Source organism: Schistocerca cancellata, chromosome 4 (genome assembly GCF_023864275.1).
Source record: "Schistocerca cancellata isolate TAMUIC-IGC-003103 chromosome 4, iqSchCanc2.1, whole genome shotgun sequence".
Taxonomy (NCBI): domain Eukaryota; kingdom Metazoa; phylum Arthropoda; class Insecta; order Orthoptera; family Acrididae; genus Schistocerca; species Schistocerca cancellata.
Window position 1 is genome coordinate 863,087,591 of NC_064629.1, and position 18,218 is coordinate 863,105,808.

General features: G+C 44.8%; 1 protein-coding gene across 1 annotated transcript in view; it reads right to left on the reverse strand.

Annotated features, from left to right (window-relative positions):
• LOC126184995 (protein-serine O-palmitoleoyltransferase porcupine) overlaps positions 1 to 18,218 on the reverse strand; it is a 114,080-nt gene that overhangs the window by 21,643 nt on the left and 74,219 nt on the right. The window contains exon 5 of the mRNA XM_049927707.1: positions 15,688 to 15,794. Within this exon, the coding sequence (XP_049783664.1) occupies positions 15,688 to 15,794 (107 nt within the window). The remainder of the gene's footprint in view (positions 1 to 15,687; positions 15,795 to 18,218) is intronic.

The following is an 18,218-nucleotide window of genomic DNA, read 5'->3' on the forward strand; positions in this document are numbered from 1 at the left end:
CAGATGGCACCATGGTTGGCCCGCTAGATGTCGCTGCCGTAGGTCAAACGGATATCAACTGTGTTTTTTTAAAAATAGGAACCCCCATTTTTTATTACATATTCATGTAGTATGTAAAGAAATATGAATGTTTTAGTAGGACCACTGTTTTCACTTTGTGATAGGTGGCAAGGTAATAGTCACAAACATACAAGTGTGTGGTATCGCGTAACATTCCCGCCAGTGCAGACGGTATTTGCTTCGTGATACCGTTTACCAATAGCAGAAAAGGTCGATATCGTGTTGATGTATGGCTATTGTGATCAAAATGCCCAACGGGCGAGTGCTATGTATGCTGCTCGGTATCCTGGATGACATCATCCAAGTGTCACAACCGTTCGCCAGATAGTTACATTATTTAAGAAAACAGGAAGTGTTCAGCCACATGTGAAACGTCAACCACGACCCGCAACAAATGATGATGCCCAAGTAGGTGTTTTAGCTGCTGTCGTGGCTAATCCGCACATCAGTAGCAGACAAATTGCGCGAGAATTGGAAATCTCAAATATGTCGGTGTTGACAATGCTACATCAACATCGACTGCACCCATACCATATTTCTATGCAGCAGGAATTGCATGGCGACGACTTTGAAGGTCGTGTACAGTTCTGCCACTGGGTACAAGGGAAATTACGGGACGACGACAGATTTTTTGCACGCGTTCTATTTAGCAATGAAACGTCATTCACCAACAGCGGGTAACGTAAACCTGCATAATATGCACTATTGGGCAACGGAAAATCCACGATGGCTAGGACAAGTGGAACATCAACGACCTTGGCGGGTTAATGTATGGTGCGACATTATGGGAGGAAGGATAATTGGCCTCCATTTTATTGATGGCAATCTAAATGGTGCAATGTATGCCGATTTCCTACATAATGTTCTACCGATGTTACTACAAGATGTTTCACTGCATGACAGAATGGCGATGTACTTCCAACATGATGGATGTCTGGCACAATGCTCGCGTGCAGCTGAGGTGGTACTGAATAGCATATTTCATGACAGGTGGATTGGTCGTCGAAGCACCATACCATGGCCTGCACGTTCACTGGATTTCTTTCTGTGGGGAAAGTTGAAGGATATTTGCTATCGTGATCCACCGACAATGCCTGACAACATGCGTAAGCGCATAGTCAATGCATATGCGAACATTACGGAAGGCAAACTACTCGCTGTTAAGAGGAATGTCGATACACGTATTGCCAAATGCACTGAGGTTGAAGGACATCATTTTGAGCATTTATTGCATTAATGTGGTATTTACAGGTAATCACACTGTAACAGCATGCATTCTCAGAAATGATAAGTTCACAAAGGTACATGTATCACATTGGAACAACCGAAATAAAATGTTCAAACGTACCTACGTTCTGTATTTTAATTTAAAAAACCTACCTGTTACCAACTGTTTGTCTAAAATTGTGAGCCATATGTTTATGACTATTACAGCGCCATCTATCACAAAGTGAAAAAAGTGGTCCAACTAAAACATTCATATTTCTTTACATACTAAACTAATATGTAATAAAAAATAGGGGTTCCTATTTAAAAAAGTTTGAGCTACGGCAGCGCCATCTTGTGGGCCAACCATAGCGCCATCTGGTTTCCCCCTTCAAGCTAGACAAGTTTTGTTCTTTGTAGTTTTTTCGTTTGACACATATTTTTTGAGATATTTGGCCTGGTCACAATCAATGGAGCACCCTGTATATAAAGAAAAGTTTTAGTTTAACACTGTTACCAAAAATCTCAAAAAGTTCTTCAAGTTTTTATAAGACACCCTAATAAACACTCAGATGGACACATGGTACGTATTTAAAAAAATACAACCCAGTCCATCCCTATGCCACTCGTACTCCCAACCCCTGGCACAGGGATCATGCACTTGCGGAAGACCCAGATGCAAGACCTGCCCAATCCTCCCACTCAGCACCTCCTACTCCAGTTCTGTCACAGGCTTACCCTACCCCTTCAGAGGGTGGGCCCACAGCATTTTACTTTGGTATGGCAACCAACCAGCTGTCAACCAGAATGATGGCCACAGCCACAAACAAGGTGGACTAACCAATGGCACAACATGCAGTAGAGAACAACATGTGAGATTTCAATGGCTGTTTCACAACCCATGCCATCTGGATCCTCCCCACCACCACCAGCTTTTCTGAGCTGTGCAGATGGGAGCTATCATTACAGCACACCCTTCACTCCCATAACCTCTGTGGCCTAAACCTAAGGTAACTCACTGTCCCCCTACTCCCCACCCAATTCTGCATGTGCATGTGCGTGTATACTCTTATTTAAAAATAAATACAGACAGAAAAAAAAGAAGACACATTGTTAGCAAAAATCTCAAAAGTGCTGGATCAATTAAGTTAAACTTTTTCCATGATACTCTAACATACTTTCCAATGGACTTGTGCTACATATTTCATTAATACATGCGGTACACTCTTTATGTGGTACATAAATGTATAGATAACACACAGTGGAGACATTGTTAGCAAAAAGCTCAAAACATTCTTGCCCAATTTATTTCAAATTTTTAAATGATGCTCTAATAAACGTTCAGACAGACACTGGCAGTGTATATATATGGGAAATTTTGCTAGCAAATATCTCAAAAATGTCTTTACCATTTTACTTCAAACTGTTTCATGATACTCTACTAATATACAGACTGTCATGGGCTATATATTTTTTTGAACGACATTGTACAGATTTTCTGTTAAATCTGACTGTGAGAAAGAAAATGCTGTGCTGTGAAAATGTGCGCTTTGATTTTCTTTCTTGCAGTCAAAGTTTTAACTTAAGTATCAGGACCTTCAAACCATTAGACAAATTTCTTCTACCATTTATATTCGTTCTCCTTATACATAATTTTAAACAAAAATTGTATACACAACAATGTGCTGTTCATCACAGTCAGTTTTATGAAGAAAGAGGAATGTTGTGTTTATAGCTTGTTGACTTATGATTGGAATAGTACAATGGAATCTAAATAAACTGAAGCTTTGCATTCCTACCCATTAAAAGATTAAAACTATGAGAAACACTGTCACTGTAGCTACTACCCTCACAGATGCAGCAGCTGGAGATGTGTCTCCTGCACCAATCATTTTAGCAAGCCAATTACAATTCCCATTCGGTTTAAGTGATTTCATTTCTCAATTGAGATTCCATTTGCTGTAACAATAAACAAGGCTCAAGGTCAGAGAGAGCGACAAGGAAGTGATTGGCAAAGAGAGGGGTTAGGAGGCAGAGGAGATGGAGAGAGATCTGGGGTGGAGCAAGAGATGGACAGTGAGAGGGGGAATGGGGCGGAGATCAACAGGGAGAAGAGGAGGTGGAAGGGGGAGAGATCAACAGGGAGAAGAGGAGGTGGAAGGGGGAGAGATCAACAGAGAGAAGAGGAGGTGGAAGGGGGAGAGATCAACAGAGAGAAGAGGAGGTGGAAGGGGGAGAGATCAACAGGGAGAAGAGGAGGTGGAAGGGGGAGAGATCAACAGGGAGAAGAGGAGGTGGAAGGGGGAGAGATCAACAGGGAGAAGAGGAGGTGGAAGGGGGAGAGATCAACAGGGAGAAGAGGAGGTGGAAGGGGGAGAGATCAACAGGGAGAAGAGGAGGTGGAAGGGGGAGAGATCAACAGGGAGAAGAGGAGGGGGGGGGAGATCAACAGGGAGAAGAGGAGGGGGGGGAGATCAACAGGGCGAAGAGGAGGGGGGGGGGAGATCAACAGGGCGAAGAGGAGGGGGGAGGGAGATGAACAGGGCGAAGAGGAGGGGGGAGGGAGATGAACAGGGCGAAGAGGAGGGGGGAGGGAGATGAACAGGGCGAAGAGGAGGGGGGAGGGAGATGAACAGGGCGAAGAGGAGGGGGGAGGGAGATGAACAGGGCGAAGAGGAGGGGGGAGGGAGATGAACAGGGCGAAGAGGAGGGGGGAGGGAGATGAACAGGGCGAAGAGGAGGTGGAAGGGAGAGAGATCTGGGGTGGAGCAAGAGATGGACAGTGAGAGGGGGAATGGGGCGGAGATCAACAGGGAGAAGAGGAGGTGGAAGGGGGAGAGATCAACAGGGAGAAGAGGAGGTGGAAGGGGGAGAGATCAACAGAGAGAAGAGGAGGTGGAAGGGGGAGAGATCAACAGAGAGAAGAGGAGGTGGAAGGGGGAGAGATCAACAGGGAGAAGAGGAGGTGGAAGGGGGAGAGATCAACAGGGAGAAGAGGAGGTGGAAGGGGGAGAGATCAACAGGGAGAAGAGGAGGTGGAAGGGGGAGAGATCAACAGGGAGAAGAGGAGGGGGGGAGAACAACAGGGCGAAGAGGGGGGGGGAGATCAACAGGGCGAAGAGGGGGGGAGGGAGATGAACAGGGCGAAGAGGAGGGGGGAGGGAGATGAACAGGGCGAAGAGGAGGGGGGAGGGAGGTGAACAGGGCGAAGAGGAGGGGGGGAGGGAGGTGAACAGGGCGAAGAGGAGGGGGGGAGGGAGGTGAACAGGGCGAAGAGGAGGTGGAAGGGGGAGAGATCAACAGGGCGAAGAGGAGGTGGAAGGGGGAGAGATCAACAGGGCGAAGAGGAGGTGGAAGGGGGAGAGATCAACAGGGCGAAGAGGAGGTGGAAGGGGGAGAGATCAACAGGGCGAAGAGGAGGTGGAAGGGGGAGAGATCAACAGGGCGAAGAGGAGGTGGAAGGGGGAGAGATCAACAGCGAGAAGAGGAGGTGGAAGGGGGAGAGATCAACAGGGAGAAGAGGAGGTGGAAGGGGGAGAGATCAACAGGGAGAAGAGGAGGTGGAAGGGGGAGAGATCAACAGGGAGAAGAGGAGGTGGAAGGGGGAGAGATCAACAGGGAGAAGAGGAGGTGGAAGGGGGAGAGATCAACAGGGAGAAGAGGAGGTGGAAGGGGGAGAGATCAACAGGGAGAAGAGGAGGTGGAAGGGGGAGAGATCAACAGGGAGAAGAGGAGGTGGAAGGGGGAGAGATCAACAGGGAGAAGAGGAGGTGGAAGGGGGAGAGATCAACAGGGAGAAGAGGAGGTGGAACGGGGAGAGATCAACAGGGAGAAGAGGAGGTGGAACGGGGAGAGATCAACAGGGAGAAGAGGAGGTGGAAGGGGGAGAGATCAACAGCGAGAAGAGGAGGTGGAAGGGGGAGAGATCAACAGCGAGAAGAGGAGGTGGAAGGGGGAGAGATCAACAGGGAGAAGAGGAGGTGGAAGGGGGAGAGATCAACAGGGAGAAGAGGAGGTGGAAGGGGGAGAGATCAACAGGGAGAGATCAACAGGGAGAAGAGGAGGTGGAAGGGGGAGAGATCAACAGGGAGAAGAAGGGGGCAAGAGATCAACAGGGCGAAGAGAAGGGGGGGGAGGGAGTTGAACAGGGCGAAGAGGAGGGAGGGAGGGAGATGAACAGGGCGAAGAGGAGGGGGGGAGGGAGATGAACAGGGCGAAGAGGAGGGGGGGAGGGAGATGAACAGGGCGAAGAGGAGGGGGGAGGGAGATGAACAGGGCGAAGAGGAGGGGAGAGGGAGAAGAACAGGGCGAAGAGGAGGGGGGAGGGAGATGAACAGGGCGAAGAGGAGGGGGGAGGGAGATGAACAGGGCGAAGAGGAGGGGGGAGGGAGATGAACAGGGCGAAGAGGAGGGGGGAGGGAGATGAACAGGGCGAAGAGGAGGGGGGAGGGAGATGAACAGGGCGAAGAGGAGGGGGGAGGGAGATGAACAGGGCGAAGAGGAGGGGGGGAGGGAGATGAACAGCGCGAAGAGGAGGGGGGGAGGGAGATGAACAGGGCGAAGAGGAGGGGGGGAGGGAGATGAACAGGGCGAAGAGGAGGGGGGGAGGGAGATGAACAGGGCGAAGAGGAGGGGGGAGGGAGATGAACAGGGCGAAGAGGAGGGGGGAGGGAGATGAACAGGGCGAAGAGGAGGGGGGAGGGAGATGAACAGGGCGAAGAGGAGGGGGGAGGGAGATGAACAGGGCGAAGAGGAGGGGGGAGGGAGATGAACAGGGCGAAGAGGAGGGGGGAGGGAGATGAACAGGGCGAAGAGGAGGGGGGAGGGAGATGAACAGGGCGAAGAGGAGGGGGGAGGGAGATGAACAGGGCGAAGAGGAGGGGGGAGGGAGATGAACAGGGCGAAGAGGAGGGGGGAGGGAGATGAACAGGGCGAAGAGGAGGGGGGAGGGAGATGAACAGGGCGAAGAGGAGGGGGGAGGGAGATGAACAGGGCGAAGAGGAGGGGGGAGGGAGATGAACAGGGCGAAGAGGAGGGGGGAGGGAGATGAACAGGGCGAAGAGGAGGGGGGAGGGAGATGTACAGGGCGAAGAGGAGGGGGGAGGGAGATGTACAGGGCGAAGAGGAGGGGGGAGGGAGATGTACAGGGCGAAGAGGAGGGGGGAGGGAGATGTACAGGGCGAAGAGGACGGGGGAGGGAGATGTACAGGGCGAAGAGGAGGGGGGAGGGAGATGTACAGGGCGAAGAGGAGGGGGGAGGGAGATGTACAGGGCGAAGAGGAGGGGGGAGGGAGATGTACAGGGCGAAGAGGAGGGGGGAGGAGATGTACAGGGCGAAGAGGAGGGGGGAGGAGATGTACAGGGCGAAGAGGAGGGGGGAGGAGATGTACAGGGCGAAGAGGAGGGGGGAGGAGATGTACAGGGAGAAGAGGAGGTGGGAGGAGATGAACAGGGAGAAGAGGAGGTGGGAGGAGATGAACAGGGAGAAGAGGAGGTGGGAGGAGATGAACAGGGAGAAGAGGAGGTGGGAGGAGATGAACAGGGAGAAGAGGAGGGGGGAGGAGATGAACAGGGAGAAGAGGAGGGGGGAGGAGATGAACAGGGAGAAGAGGAGGGGGGAGGAGATGAACAGGGAGAAGAGGAGGGGGGAGGAGATGAACAGGGAGAAGAGGAGGGGGGAGGAGATGAACAGGGAGAAGAGGAGGGGGGAGGAGATGAACAGGGAGAAGAGGAGGGGGGAGGAGATGAACGGGGATAAGAAGGGGCTGGAGATGAACAGGGTGAAGAAGGGGGGGAGATGAACAGGGTATAAGAACAGGCGAGATGAACAGGGAGAACAGGGGAGATGAACAGGGGAGATGAACAGGGAGAACAGGGGAGATGAACAGGGAGAACAGGGGAGATGAACAGGGAGAACAGGGGAGATGAACAGGGAGAACAGAGGAGATGAACAGGGAGAACAGGGGAGATGAACAGGGAGAACAGGGGAGATGAACAGGGAGAACAGGGGAGATGAACAGGGAGAACAGGGGAGATGAACAGGGAGAACAGGGGAGATGAACAGGGAGGAGGAGAGTAGGATGTGTATACAATTCCCAAACATATTCAACAATTGTGAAGCATTGCAGGGTTCGTTAGTTGTAAATACATTTACATCTTGTTCCTTACACTGCTATTAGATCATGTAGATTTTAATTAAGTTATGCAGCCAGCTGCTAACACAATCTAGTGTGTCTTCGCCTCAAGCAACGTGTCAAAACCTAGTGGCTGTTGGTCCCATTTCGCTACAGTACCAGTATCCTGTGTATAAGCTGAATGTGGCATTTGTTGAATGCTGTAACAACATCAGCTGCTATACTATTCACATGCACCATGTCGCACGCGCACACGCACAGAGTGTCCCATTTATCTTCACCCACCACCCTAAATAACTCTTGTCCAGATGCAAATTACAAAATGTTTCAAGCAAATGTTGTTTAGCCATTAGGGGCATCAATTAGCATGATTGCCTTCGTTGTAGCTTTTTTTTTTAATACAAAGATAAGAACAGTGGTATGACTTTTTTAAATGGTACCCTGAAATTTGTTTCCGAATGACAATGTGCGTTAAGTAGGGACTGACTGAAGCATCAGCTCATTCCACTGCAGTCTGTCACTTTTTATTTCTTTTATCTTGCCATTTTGCGACACCAATGTTTTGGTTGGTAGCAACTGATATGAAGTTTCCATTATCCAATTTTATAAGCTGAAAGACAAATACTCATTCTCTTTGGCACTGGGCCCGCCTGCAGATAATGGTTATCTTGGTTAGCTTGAGTAGGTTAGTGGTGGGGACATGGGCAAGGTGTGATGCAGTGAGATGGTAGAACAACTAGACAACAGTTGAAATCTGGAGCATATAGGTACAAGCAAAGGGAGCAGTTTGTCTGAACACAGAAAGGCATGTAGCAAGACTGGGTATCAGAAAGAGGTATACTGAGAAAATAATACATCAGGATTGTGCTGGATGTGAAGTCAGACGAAGAGGCAGACAAGATATAGTTGAGGTAAAGTGGAGTACAAAAATATCAGGGTAAGCAGGTGATTTCATACAGATGAGATAGTGCCTGTGGGTGTGGATAGTTGTGATTGTGGCGGTTAAAAAATTTAGAAAAATTAGTGTTCAGTAGCACAAGCCAGATGGTACAAGTTTTGAAGTAGCCACTGAAGTCAACCACATTGTATCTAGCAGGATGTTCCACAACGAGGCAATCCAGTCAGCCCTCAACCACATTTAGGATGAGACCATGAGTGAGATGATAGTTAATCTACAGCTATACTCACATACAAGGTAGTGGAATGGTTGTGGCAAAGTTGGTATATAGTGTGGCTACTTTCACAAGTAGCCCTGCCTCTGATGGGACAGGAAATGCCAGTAACATTACTAGAATAGATTGTGTCAATGGGTGGATTTATTGGGCAAGGCTCACACGTGAGTTTCTGTGTGGATACAATCAGTTGGGCGAGTGGGAGACAAAAACGCATCCAACACAAGCTTGCCGAGTAGCCAGACATCACTTTGTAAGGAAAGGAACTGCTTGTGGTGATACTACCCTCATTATTTCACAATATGAGAATAAGTCGCAAAGAAGTAAGTTCCTCCACTGTTCCAATTATAAGTCATGTTTATGTCCAAGGTGTACAACTTTGCTTCCGCTGTTTTTTCCCCAACATTTGAGGCTTTAGTGAAACAAATTGGTTACACATGTATCATTCACAGTATTTTCCATTGCTGGCGACTACCTTTTCCCATCTTTCGGGCAGTGTACAAATCCCACATTGAAAAAATTGTTCATCTTTTAAAGCGATCCATGAATCGATCCAATTTGTAACTTCTTCATGAGATCGGAAGTGTTGGCCAGCCAGGCCATGAGCCATTGATCTAAACAGGTGATAGTCAGAGGGAGCAATGTCTGGAGAACACGGTGGGTGGGGTAGGACTTGCCATTTTAATGTTTCCAAGTAAGTTTTGACCTCTTTTGCTACGTCGGGCCGAGTGTTGACGTGCTGCAAAATCACTTTATCGTGCCTCTCGCTGTATTGTAGCCATTTGCCTTTTAATGCTCTGCTCAAACGCATTAATTGCATTCAATAACGAGCACCTGTGATTGTTTCACTTGGTTTTAACACCTCATAGTACATAACACTACGCTGGTACCACCAAATGCAGAGCATGATCTTGGAGCCATGGCTATACGGTTTGGCTATTGACGTGGAAGCATGGCTGGGATATCCCCATGATTTTTTGCATTTAGGGTTATCATAATGAACCCATCTTTTGTCCCTTGTCACACTGCGATGCAGAAATCCCTTTCGTTTTTGCCTCTGAAGCAACTGTTCACAAACACAAAAACACAGTTCAATGTCTCTTGGTTTCAGCTCACACGGAACCCAAGTTCCTTCTTTCTGAATCATGCTCATAGCACGCTCATGTTTTGAAATGGCTTGCTGTGTCACTCCCACTGATCATACCAATTCTTCTCGAGTCTGATGCGAGTCTTCACTCAGCAATGTCTCCAATTCTGCATCTTCGAAAACATTCTCCTTTCCACCACTATGCTGGTCTACGATGTTAAAATCACCATTCTTGAAGCACTGAAACCACTCACGACACGTTCTTTCACTAATAGTATCCTTACCATACATACTTGAGAGCATTTGATGAGACTCAGCTGCTGTTTTCTTCATATTCAAACAAAACAGTAACACCTCCTGTAAATGATGAGAATTAGGTTCGTAAACTGACATTTTCAGTCAACAATTACTTTATAATGCAGAAACAAATCGACTAATGTTTGAATGAGGTTATGTTGACCAAGGTCCAAGCTAGCTGCCTGACATCTGCAATCTGTTTCTTTCGACTGCTACTTACAGTTTTCACCACCTATCGGCAAACGGCGGAAGCAAAGTTGTACACCTTGTATTTTGTGATCCTTAGTGTAGGGTGAGTTAACTTTGTAGTGTAGCTTCACACCACCATAAGCATTAGAGCTGCTTTATTAACTTCCATGATGTAACCACTGCAAAAAGTAAACAGCCTGTAGAGTTCCAGTTGAAGAGCAGGGAGGAGCTCAGCAACAGCATTAGTTTACAGCCCGTATACACGATTTGATGAGTAGTTTCCTTACATGGTTCATGTAGAATTGAACAGTATTTGTTTATGTATTTGCTATTTATGTTGATTTAAAAGTCTGCATATTTTGCAGTCATTAGTGTACATAGTACTAACTTTTCAGTACAGATTTGTGCTAGTTTTTATTAATTTTGTGTGCATCACAATTTTAGTAGTGTCAATTTGTTTCACCTGCAGCACCACAATCAGGTACTTTTATCTCTTGTTGCAGTATTCTTATTCTTTCTTAATTGCCACTGCCTTATCTGGTAAGTAAATATTTCATGATTTTCACATTGTAGGAACTGTGTGTCATGTGCCGAGACAAGGTTAATTAGAAGCTGCACTGGCCATGGCTGACACACTTCAGGCTGCTGCCCTAATCTACAACAATGCTGAGGCAACAGTGACAAAAGCTGTAACACCTCTAATGTCACTGTAATCCTCTGGAAACACAAATGCCACTTTATCTTACAATATGCATAATTTGAAAAATTTATCCTCATTTGAGGTTGAGTGGTGACATGTATCTGGGCAGAAGGCGAGTGTGGGTCCTATCCACTTGGCTGCCCACTTCTGCCTTAGCAATACATATGAAGTGTTGGCTTGCGTTAAAACGCAAAATGTGAGTTGGCACAGCATGCATTGTCTCTTGGGCTAGTGACCAATTTTTTTGCAGAGAAGTCCGAGCAAGCACAGAAGGTTGGTATGTTGGTTATTGGGCCCCCAAAATTAGGCAAATAAGGAGCCCCTCAGGGAAACAGCATGCATGTCAGGATAGGATAACGTGTAGTTGGGACATTTATTGGGAGGTCTTGTGCAAGATATGGAGGCGGCTCTACAAACTACTATTGAATGAGCACTCGCAGGCAAGAGTAGCCAGAAGGTTCTTACATGCACAGAACATGTCCAATAGGCCTGCCTGTGACCCATGGGGCAGCAATGGAATAGACTGCTTTAGGCGGCTGGTGGGATTGGTGAACATATCTAGCACTGTACACACAGTACAAATGCAGTTCACTATTTGCAGCACTGTATCTAGAATTGATGGAGTTCCTCTGGGTTGCCAGCTGCTGTGGCAGAACAGTTCTAGGCGTTTCAGTCTGGAACCGCATGACCAGCTACGGGTCGCAGGTTCGAATCCTGCCTTGGGCATGGATGTGTGTGGTGTCATTAGGTTAATTAGGTTTAAGTAGTTCGAAGTTCTAGGGGACTGATGACCTCAGGTGTTAAGTCCCATAGTGCTTAGAGCCATTTGAACCATTTTTCCCCTGGGTTGGAGCTGAGTGGAAAGTCTAAACCATAGGCTCAGACAGTTCTGTGATAATCTCTGAAGCAATTTCCTGGTCTCCGCTAATGGGTGCAGAACTGTAGACACATCATGCTCAGAGGAGGACTTTCATCCTTGCAGAACAGAAGAAAAAAATGTTAATGTGTTTTTAATAAACTGCTGGAGCATTCTTGGTAAAGGTGCAAAATTAGTATCACTTATGAAAGATAATAATGCCCATGCAGTATTAGAAGCAGGAAGTTGGCTGAAACTGAAAGGGAACAGCACTGAAATCCTGAATTCAGACTGGAATATATATTGCAAGCCTAGGCTAGATGCCAGTACAGAACTCGATAACAATTAGTCAAGTTATTACAAAATCCAAATGTGAAATAAACTAGTTGAAGGTGATCACTGAAGATCAGTGAAACATAGTAATCAGATGCTTTTATAGACCCTGTGCCTCAGGATCTGTAGTGGCACAGCAGTTCACAGAAAAGTTGAACAATATCTCGAGTAAATTTCCCGATCCTGGTACTGTAATAGGAGGAGACTTCAATCTGCCAGTTATAGAATTGGGGAGTCAGTCTATTAAAATGGGTGCCAAAGAAAGGGAATTGTGAGAGGCTGTTCTGAATGCATTGTCCAAATATTACTTTGAGCATGCACACAGTTGCTATGAAAGCACAGCGAGCTGACTCGTGAGTGCAACATCCTAGCCCTCTTAGTAACTAACAGACCCAAATTTTCCGAAGGCATCGGTGTCATAAGGCTGTGATAGTATCCGTGACTACAGATGTTACAAGGAATCTAAAAGAGGCACAAATAATATCCTTTCTTTGCAAAAGTGACTTGATAGAAACTACAGAGTATATGAGTAATCAACATCAAATATGCAGCTCTGAGGATGATGATGTTGAGCTCAAATGGATTAAACTGCAAAGCACTGCACAATATGTTTTAGACATGTACATGCTGAGCAAGGTTGTGAGCTATGGGAAAGATGCTCTGTAGTTCAACTGATGTGTTAGGAACCTGCTGCAAATGCAAAGAGAGTTTCATCTTTGATTTAGGTGAAGTCAAAGCCTGGCAGACAGACAAAACTCATATGATGCCATAATGAGTGCAAGAGAGAAATGTGAGAAGCATTCAAAGATATTTAATGTTAAATTTTGACAATCAAACTAAAATCCCTGGGACATTTTTGTACTGTGTGAAGTCACTAAGGAGATTGAAATCATTTATTCAGTCATTCAGTTACATCAGCATCAACAGAACTTTATATTAAAGCCATTTAATGAAAATATGGTCAATATTTATACATATCTGGCCAAAGATTTATTTAGTTAACGTGTGATTATTGTAAATGTAACGGTTCTGCATTTTAAACTTCCTACACAAGGTTTGAAATAGGTGCTGTGAGAGTCAACATCAAACTCTTTTAAAAACAGCGAGTCAGTCACTGCCAAGCTATAGCAAGCTACAGTCAAAGTTCTGGTTAAGCAGTTGATGAGAAAAGTCGGCACTAAACCAGTTGAATACTGTCACTTGTATAAAGTTCAGGTTGAAAATGCATTGGCTAAGGTCCCTACAATTGGACACCATTTGTATATTTAAGCTGTTATTCTTTAAGTTTTTTAACATTACAGACTTGTTTTGTCATAATAATGTAACTTTTTATTTGCAAGACGATAAAGAACTACTACTGTGACAATATATGTGCTTCAATGGAAAATTTATTGTAATGGTGTCGACTTGATTATTTAAAATTGTTTAAGCACTGAGCAGTCCATATACTAGAAATGACAACCGAGACAAGTAAGGTTATTAATTTTTCAATTGGGAGGGCAGGGGGTGGGGGTGGAGGGAGGGAACCACTTGGCTCCATGTAAATGCTTCCTCTGCAGTGACACGTTATACGGCAGGGTAGGATGGGTACTACCTGTCAAAGTGCAATTGGTGGGTTTAAAGACAAAGAGTATCTTATGGACTCAACAGCAAGACAGAGGTCAATATCGAGGAAGGTAGTTCATGGAGCTGTGTAGGAGCTACTATGGACTACTGTAGTACACAGCCCCAGAAGAAGTTGAAACAGCACAGCTCTAGTGTGTGTGCCCGTAGCAGTGTTGTGTATTATGTTGTAGGTTCTACGTCCAAAGGGAGCCCAAGTGTGGTTGGAATAAGGTGAGACACTAAGCAGTGAGGTTTAGCTGCTGGCTCACTGCAGTGAAGCCCATAAGTAGGTGTGTCTGGAAGCTCCTGAAGGACTTTCATTGAGTAATGAGTGTGATGAAACTTGTTCCTTCAGAGACGGTGATTATGCCACATGTTTAGAGGTAGTGGATGATGTCTCTTTTCGTGGTTGTGAAGTCGGCCCTACTTGTGAGTGTTCTACAGATGGAATGTGGGTAAGCTGAGGCTACAGTTCCATTATATTCATCCTCAATAATGAACTGTGAGATGCTGGCAATAAAGGAAATTCACCATACTCCTCACATACAATTTACAGCATTTAATGCCTCTTCAATGATGACGCAAGCCAGTACTCACTAGTTCAAATGGCTCTGAGCACTATGGGACTTAACATCTGAGGTCATCAGTCTCCTAGAACTTGGAACTAGTTAAACCTAACTAACCTAAGGACATCGCACATCCATGCCCGAGGCAGGATTCGAACCTGTGACCGTAGCAGTCGTGCAGTTCCAGACTGAAGTGCCTAGAGCCGTTTGACCACGGCAGCCAGCTACTCACTATTCAAGAGCACCTAAATCACTGCCCATTCTAAAAATTGTCAATTTTTGGGAAGATAATACAATAATTTGAAAATAAATCTTTCATTCTGCAGAATAGTGTGTAGAATTATGAAACTTCCCTTTACTCATTCCATTATTTACAATTTACAGATACACAGTTCTAGGGAATGAATTTATTTTTTTATTTTATTTATTTTTTGTCAAAGGAGAGTGTGCCAATTTGAAACTTCCTATCAGATTAAAACTCTGGGTCAGATCAAGACTCAAACCTGGGACCTTTGCCTTTTGCAGGTAAGTGCTCTACTGCTTAGATAGCTCAGTCAATAGAGCACTTGCCAGTGAAAGGTATAGGTCCCAGGTTCAAGCATTGGTCTGGCACACAGTTTTAATCTACCAAGTTTCACATAGTTTGACATGAATTTCCATCTAAATCAACAGTCCAATAAGGTACTACCTGAAAGCAATTCCAACAGTCACTTTTGTAAACACATATTGAACCAGTTGGACAAGGTGCCTCAAAGTCCCAAACTTGAGAAAATTTTATTATTTAAATTTTACAAAGGGCCACCTTTATCAGCCAATGCCTTTCTGCTGTGTGAACTACTATCCACTTCACACTGGCAAAGCCTGAATCGTCACCTGCAACACACCCTGCCAACTGAATCACTACACAGGATCACCTGACTTGTGAGACGGACGGCTCTCTAAGACACGGACACAAAAACAGAGCTCTCTTCTGTTCTGAGATGCAGCCAGAGCACACACTGAAACAGCTTAGTCTTCTTTACCTTTTCACTTACGTTCTTCTCCGAGATGGGTCTGGGATTACCTTCTCTCACCCCCACCCTGGCAATCCTCACCATATAATGCCCATAAGAAAATAAACTGATACATTTTCTTTTTTCTGAATAAGAGTAATATATTTACAAGCCCACATCACTTTTAAATCCTAAGTACACCGCTGCTCATCAAGTGGGTGTATACAGTTTAATTAGTCTTTTTGACATATCAGTTTGTTCATCCACCTGTACAATAAACCAAGTCTGGTTCTTTTTCTAGTGGTCACAAATGTTGTGCACATATCTATAATTACTATTTAACTACAGGGCTACAAAAAATATCTTTACAGTATGAAATAACACTTTCAGCTACTTTCTTTCTTTCAGGTGCAAAATTACTAAAGCACATAATACACCATGAGGATTTTACATATATCATTATTTAAAAAACAGAGACTATTTGCAATACCTCCACGCATCATCTGGAATGAACCAATGTGTCCAACACGTGGAGACAGTAAGAAAGAACAATGCCATTAGGACACTCACAGCAATTTTCCACACCCACTTAGCATTCTGCAAAGAAAAATGAAATACACATTGCAAATAATCTTTAATACATTTAATACACAAATTATTAGGTGTGGGAAGATAAAGACCTCTGTAGCGAAACTAAAATCTAGCATGGACTGGAAAAAGTATCTTGTACCTACCAGGAAGAGGCAGACAAACACAAGAAAGAGAGAGAGAGAGAGAGAGAGAGAGAGAGAGAGAGGTGGGGGTCAGTTGGAGGGAATGGAACTATTAAGAGGATAAACGGGATACAATAAAAATAAATAATATGTTAAAATTTTATTTTCTTCTTGAGTGATTTTTATCTTCTCGTGTCTCCAGAGGTAACTTTTTATTCCTTGAATACTCACTTTATTTGCAAAGCTTTCCTTGTATGTCAGATGAGGAAGGTATGCTTGTAAAAGGTAATACATGCCTCACCTTTTATTAATGCCTACGACTGCCCTCACCTGGTACATAGCGAGTCTTTGCATTGATTTTTATTTCAATTATTATATTGCATCCGCCTCTCTGACCCCCATGAACCATGGACCTTCCTGAGGTGGGATGGGGTGACTTGCATGGCTCAATAATGCAGACAGCCATACTGTAGATACAGCCACAACCGAGAGGTAGGAGATGTTAGACACACATGTGGTCCCCAAAGAGGGGCAGTAGCCTTGTCAGTACTTGCAGCAGCAACAGTCAGAATGAGGGTCTGATTTGGTCTTGTAACATCAACCATCACGGCCTTGCTACGCTGGTTCTGCAAATGGGTGAAAGCAAGGTGAAACTAAAGCTGTTACTTTTCCCAAGGATAAGCAGCTTTACTGTATGTTTATATGATGATGGCATCCTCTTGGATAAAATCTTTCAGAGATGAAAGTCTTCCATTTGGGTCTCCAGCAGGCGACTACAACCACCACAGTAAGTTATATGCCAACTAGGTCTGCAGAGGAAGCGATTGATGGAATGTATGATGAGGAAAAAGAAATTATTCAGATAGTTAAGAGAGGAAAATATTTAATTGTGATGGGAGGTGCGAATTCCATAGTAGGAAAAGGATGAGAAGGAAAAATAGTATAGAATATAGACTGAGGGAAAGGAATAAAGAGGAAGCTGCTTGGGAGTATTTTCCACACAGCATAATTTAATTGGTTTAAGAATCATGAAAGTATGTTGTATGCGTGGAAGAGACCTGGAGACAGTGGAAGGTTTCAAACAGATTATATAATAGTAAGACAGAAATTTTGGGAGCAGATTTTACACTGTAAGACATTACCAGGGGCAGATGTGGACTCTGACCACAATTTATTGGTTATGAACTATAGATTGAAACCAAAGAATTTGCAAAAAGGTACAGAGTTAAAGGAATGGGACTTGGGTAAGATAATACAACCAGAGGTTCCTGGGAGTTTCAATGTGAGCATTAGGTAACAGCTGATTGAAATAAGGGAAAAGAATAAAGTAGAAGACCAATGCATATCTTTCACAAACGGACTAGTGAACACAGCAGAGACTCAAATAGGTAAAAAGACAAGGCAAAGAAGAAGTCCTTGGATATCACAAGAAATACTGAATTGACAAAAGAAGAAAATATAAAAATGCGGCAAATGAAACAGACAAAAGGAAAAACAAATGTCTAAAAAATGAGACTGACAGGAACTGCAAAATGGCTAAGCAGGAAAGGCTAGAGGACACAAGCTAGGCTGTAGAAGAATGCGTAACTAGGGGATGATAAATACTGATTACAGGAAAATTAAAAATATCTATGGAGAAAAGAGAAGCATCTAGATGAATATCAAGAGTTCAGATGGCAAGCCCATGTTAAACAGAGAAAGGAAAGTTAAAAGGTGGAAGAAATATACAGGGGTCTACAAAAGGGACACAAACTTTAAGGCAACATTATAGAAAGGAAAGAGGATGACGCTGATGGGAAGGGAGGTATGATACTGCAAGAAGAATCTGACAAAGCACGGAATGACCTAAGCTGATAAGGCCCCTGAAGTAGGTGATATACCCTAAATACTACTGACAGCCTATGGAGAGCCAACCATGACAAAACTGTTTCACCTGGTGTGCAAGATGTATGAAATAGGGGAAATACCCCCAGACCTCAAGAAGAATATAATAATTCCAGTTCCACAGAAAGCAGGTGCTGACAGATGGGAATATTACTGAACTGTCAGATTAATAAGTCATGGTTGCAAAATGCTGACAGGAATTATTGACAGACGAACAGAAAAACTGATAAAAGCTCTTCTAGGAGACGGTGATTTTCATTTCTGGAAACTGTAGGAACATGCAAGGCAATTATAACCCTATGGCATATCTTAAAAGATAGGTTAAGGAAAGGCAAACCTATATTTATAGCATTTGTAGGCTTTGAGAAAGCTTTTGACACTGTTGGGTGGAATACATTCTTTGAAATTCTGAAGGCAGCAAGAG